General features: G+C 38.1%; 1 protein-coding gene across 1 annotated transcript; it reads right to left on the bottom strand.

Annotated features, from left to right (window-relative positions):
* Positions 1–338: 338 nt before the first annotated feature.
* On the bottom strand, positions 339–3,002 carry LOC134244222 (uncharacterized). Its single transcript, XM_062726486.1, has 2 exons — positions 2,819–3,002; positions 339–1,634 (listed from the first exon to the last, which is right to left on the bottom strand). Exon 2 carries the CDS (start codon positions 1,626–1,628, stop codon positions 837–839), a length of 792 nt encoding a protein of 263 aa, XP_062582470.1. The 5' UTR covers positions 1,629–1,634; positions 2,819–3,002; the 3' UTR covers positions 339–836.
* Between the last annotated feature and the right edge of the window lie 640 nt (positions 3,003–3,642).

Below are 3,642 nucleotides of genomic sequence, written 5' to 3'. Positions count from 1 at the left end.
GGGTGGATAGGAAGCGAACGAAAAGCGTCCTCAATATCTGCTTTTGCCATAAGCGAATTAACCCCATGCGATTGAACTAAACCGATAACAGTCTCTATGTTTTCGTAAGAGACAGAGCAGAACTCTCGTGGAATTGAATCATTAACAGACGCTCCTTTAGGAAAGGACAAATCATGAATGACACGATATTTTCTTACTTCTTTTTTAGGAACCAAACCTAAAGGTGAACAAACAAAATTTGGAAAGGGGGGTTGATCATAAGGACCTCTATATCGACCTAATTTTATTTCCTTATTTATTTTTCCCCAGACAATTTCGGCGTTCTCAATAACACTTTTATGATTTCTACATTTCAAAACTGACTGTATGGAAGGTCCAGCACCAATACGAAATCCAACGGAAAAACCCGAGAGTAAAAAATCTCTGTCAAATTTATTGTAGCCATTAAGATGATACGCTAGCCTATCACACTTCACTGGTATTTTGAGATTTTGGGGAAATTTGTGATTTCTTTGCAGAGCTGCATGTGTATGATGCATGCTTTTTGCCAAAGTGTACACACAGGTGTTTGAGTTTACACTCTTTGAAACCACACTGCCCTGTAGCGCAGAATCTCCAGCAGAAACCTTTAGGGTATTCTGGTCTCTGCTGGATCCTGCCAAGAAAGGGGTTTTTGCCACGCTTTGAATTAGAGAAGAGGTTGTAAAGGCCAGATTTGTTCTGGCTTGTTGCCACCCGCCACAACTCATCATGCATAACTGACCACTCGAGTTTGTGGACTTGACGAAGTTTTCTAAACTCTTCGTCATAAAACCTTGCCGCCTGGAAACCATAGTCTAATGCAATTTTCTGATGTTGTTTCCATACTTTATCAGGTCTAAAGCGAGCGATGGGTATTTTGTAATGTATAGGGACATGTAAATATCAAACGCATTGTTCCATTGATGAACATTAAACATTGTCTTTATAGGAGTTGAATGACAGTTTGTTAGAAGTTTGACACCTGACGAAATATCATGTACTTCGTCAGGTCGCTTGACGTGTGGTAACAAGGCGGCAAAGTCTACATATACATCATCGAAAACGGAATTCTTAAGTTTGTCACTTACATGATAAGCTAATGGTAAAGCATTTTTGACAAGAGAAATGTTGCTAAAATTTACAGGTATTGTTGTACTACCTTCGACAGAACTAACAGATGGTAAATTATTGTCACTGGTGGCTGATGGTACAGGTTGGCTGATCGTAGAGCGTGAGGACAGGTTGCCAATTAAAGACAGCAGATCTTGCGGCATAGGTGTAACACTGGGCGGCTGGCTAGTGACAGTCTGTATGTTTGCATGGTCGATGCCAGGCGTTGTTGAAGAAGCGGACACAGACTGGGTTGACGAAACGGGCTCATTAATAACGTTAACAGTAGGATTTTGAATTTTCTTAAGAAGGGCCTCTGCAATTTCGTCTGCGGAGGGAACATTTACGTGCTGAGAGGGAACCGATGAGTGTTGTTCAGGGACACACGGGCTAGGTGCATTGGGCTGAGCTGCCCTCTTTGAAGAACGCGCCTGTTTAGTATTTGATCCATTTTGGTCTTGCGGGGCCACCTGCACACGTTTTCTCCCTCTAGACATGGTCACCTAAGTTAAACAAAGTGTAGACACAATCAAATAAAGTTTTGTTCAATTTTTTAGCACCCATTACCTGTAAATACCTTCAAGATTAGGCAATATTCAGAAAATAATAAGACCCGAGAACCGTGTGCCACGAGCTTATAGAGGGCTCACGACCCACAATATACAACAGAGTGGGAATATGAGCAACCGTAAATGCATAATATTTTATGCAACATAATAAAGAACAAAGGCACAAATCAAATGAGCAATTGTTCAACCACACTCACGTATGCTTCTCCTGTCGAGTATACTTGTGAGCGACCATAAGCAAGGGTCACCCATAACAGGAACTTTATGCATACTAATGTGAGAAACCAATGAGATAAACACACACAACTGCTAAGTATTGCAGATAAAATGTGTACACACAACAGCTGTTGTGAAATATAAACAAGCAGCACAAAAGTCTAGGGTCAAATGATTGTCCGAATACCATAAACAACATCATTAATATTAAACAGTGTAAAATAATACTGTCAGGGTGTTATGCCCTGTAAAGATACATTAAAACTTAAAAACATCCACGTCTATGACAAATACCAATTGCAGATCTAATGCTCTTTGTATATTTCAGCATTCCTAATGGATTTAAATGCACCCCATCACAGAGCATAAGAGATCTGCTGTTTTGCCAAAAACCGCGATGGTGCCAAAAGGTAATCTTTGGATTGCCTCGGCATAAATGTTCAATATGTTTGTTAACTTGACAAACAATGTTGTTAAAGAGTTTCCCGCAACGGCGAGAAAACCTTCGCAACAATTGACCAATGATAATATGCTTAACGTTGTAAGCTTGAACTATAAACGAGGCGAAAGAAACAATATCGCGCGCTAATTTTGCAGGATCCGAGTCAACTCGAATGTCATTGCCTCCGACCTGCAGAAAAAGCACTTGAGGTAAAAACTTCTCTAAGATATTCATATAACGTGGTTTTTGCAAACATTTCTGACCCAGTCGGACAGTTCCACCCCCAATTCCTTTAAAACTAACAAGAAATTGACCGGCATCGAGAGATAAATTTTTCCACTCTCTGTGAGATATGATAAATTCGTCAAGACGACGAATGAAGGAATGACCAAAAACTAACACCCGACAGGTCATAATGAATGCAAAAATATATCATAAAAGAATTATGGTTCGCCTATACCTTTTAAATCGTCCTTGCAGTGCGCAACCCAATCAAGGAATGCCGCAAACGATTCAGACCCCTGGAAAATCCCGGGGCGACACATATTCAAAGACCAATTAAAAGCGTGCATTCCGAGGTATGCAAAATGATGCAGAGTTAACTGCGGCTAACAGCGAAAATTTACTCGCACTGAGTCATGTTTCATTTCCGGTAATAGATTACGCGTAAACTCTAGATGCTTGAGTTGAATAACAATATGACAAAACACAATAAAATTCTTATATCTAATCTTGTTGTCATGAACTATTTTACTTTCCCATAAAATTATTTTTAAGTAATAAATAACAAAAATAGAGCTTTAAAACGCTAACCCCTTCTCTCTCTCTCTCTCTCTCAAATTTGTCTTATACATGTAGTTCCACCTTCTTTATTAGCTTTTTACGATAGAATACGTCTTTGAACTTTTTTTATAGACTTCCTATTCTATACATATAATCAGTTTATATATCATGCAATGTATTTTTGTCAAGTGTAATATATAAATTTACATGTTATATATAGTTTTGATATCTTATTTATACTATGCAGTTTTATTTCAGGGGGAGAACCATACCTGTTTAAGAATATTATTTATGCCTCAGATTCTTCTTATAATGAACACTAAAATAAAAAAAACCTAATTGGAAGGGGGTTAAAATGTTTTTTTAAAAGAAAAAATTCCTGAGGGGGTTGGGGAATTCCAGGGACATCTATTGTGTATCTTATATAAATGTCATAAATCTGAAACTAAATAACACTAAATAACTCCTTCTTCAAAGTATTCAAATTATTAACAAAGTGAC

This window comes from Saccostrea cucullata, unplaced genomic scaffold, assembly GCF_032062105.1.
Source record: "Saccostrea cucullata isolate Sc308-1 unplaced genomic scaffold, CSIRO_AGI_Scuc_v1 ctg2387, whole genome shotgun sequence".
NCBI lineage: Eukaryota > Metazoa > Mollusca > Bivalvia > Ostreida > Ostreidae > Saccostrea > Saccostrea cuccullata.
This window is presented reverse-complemented; position numbering and strand designations above follow the sequence as displayed.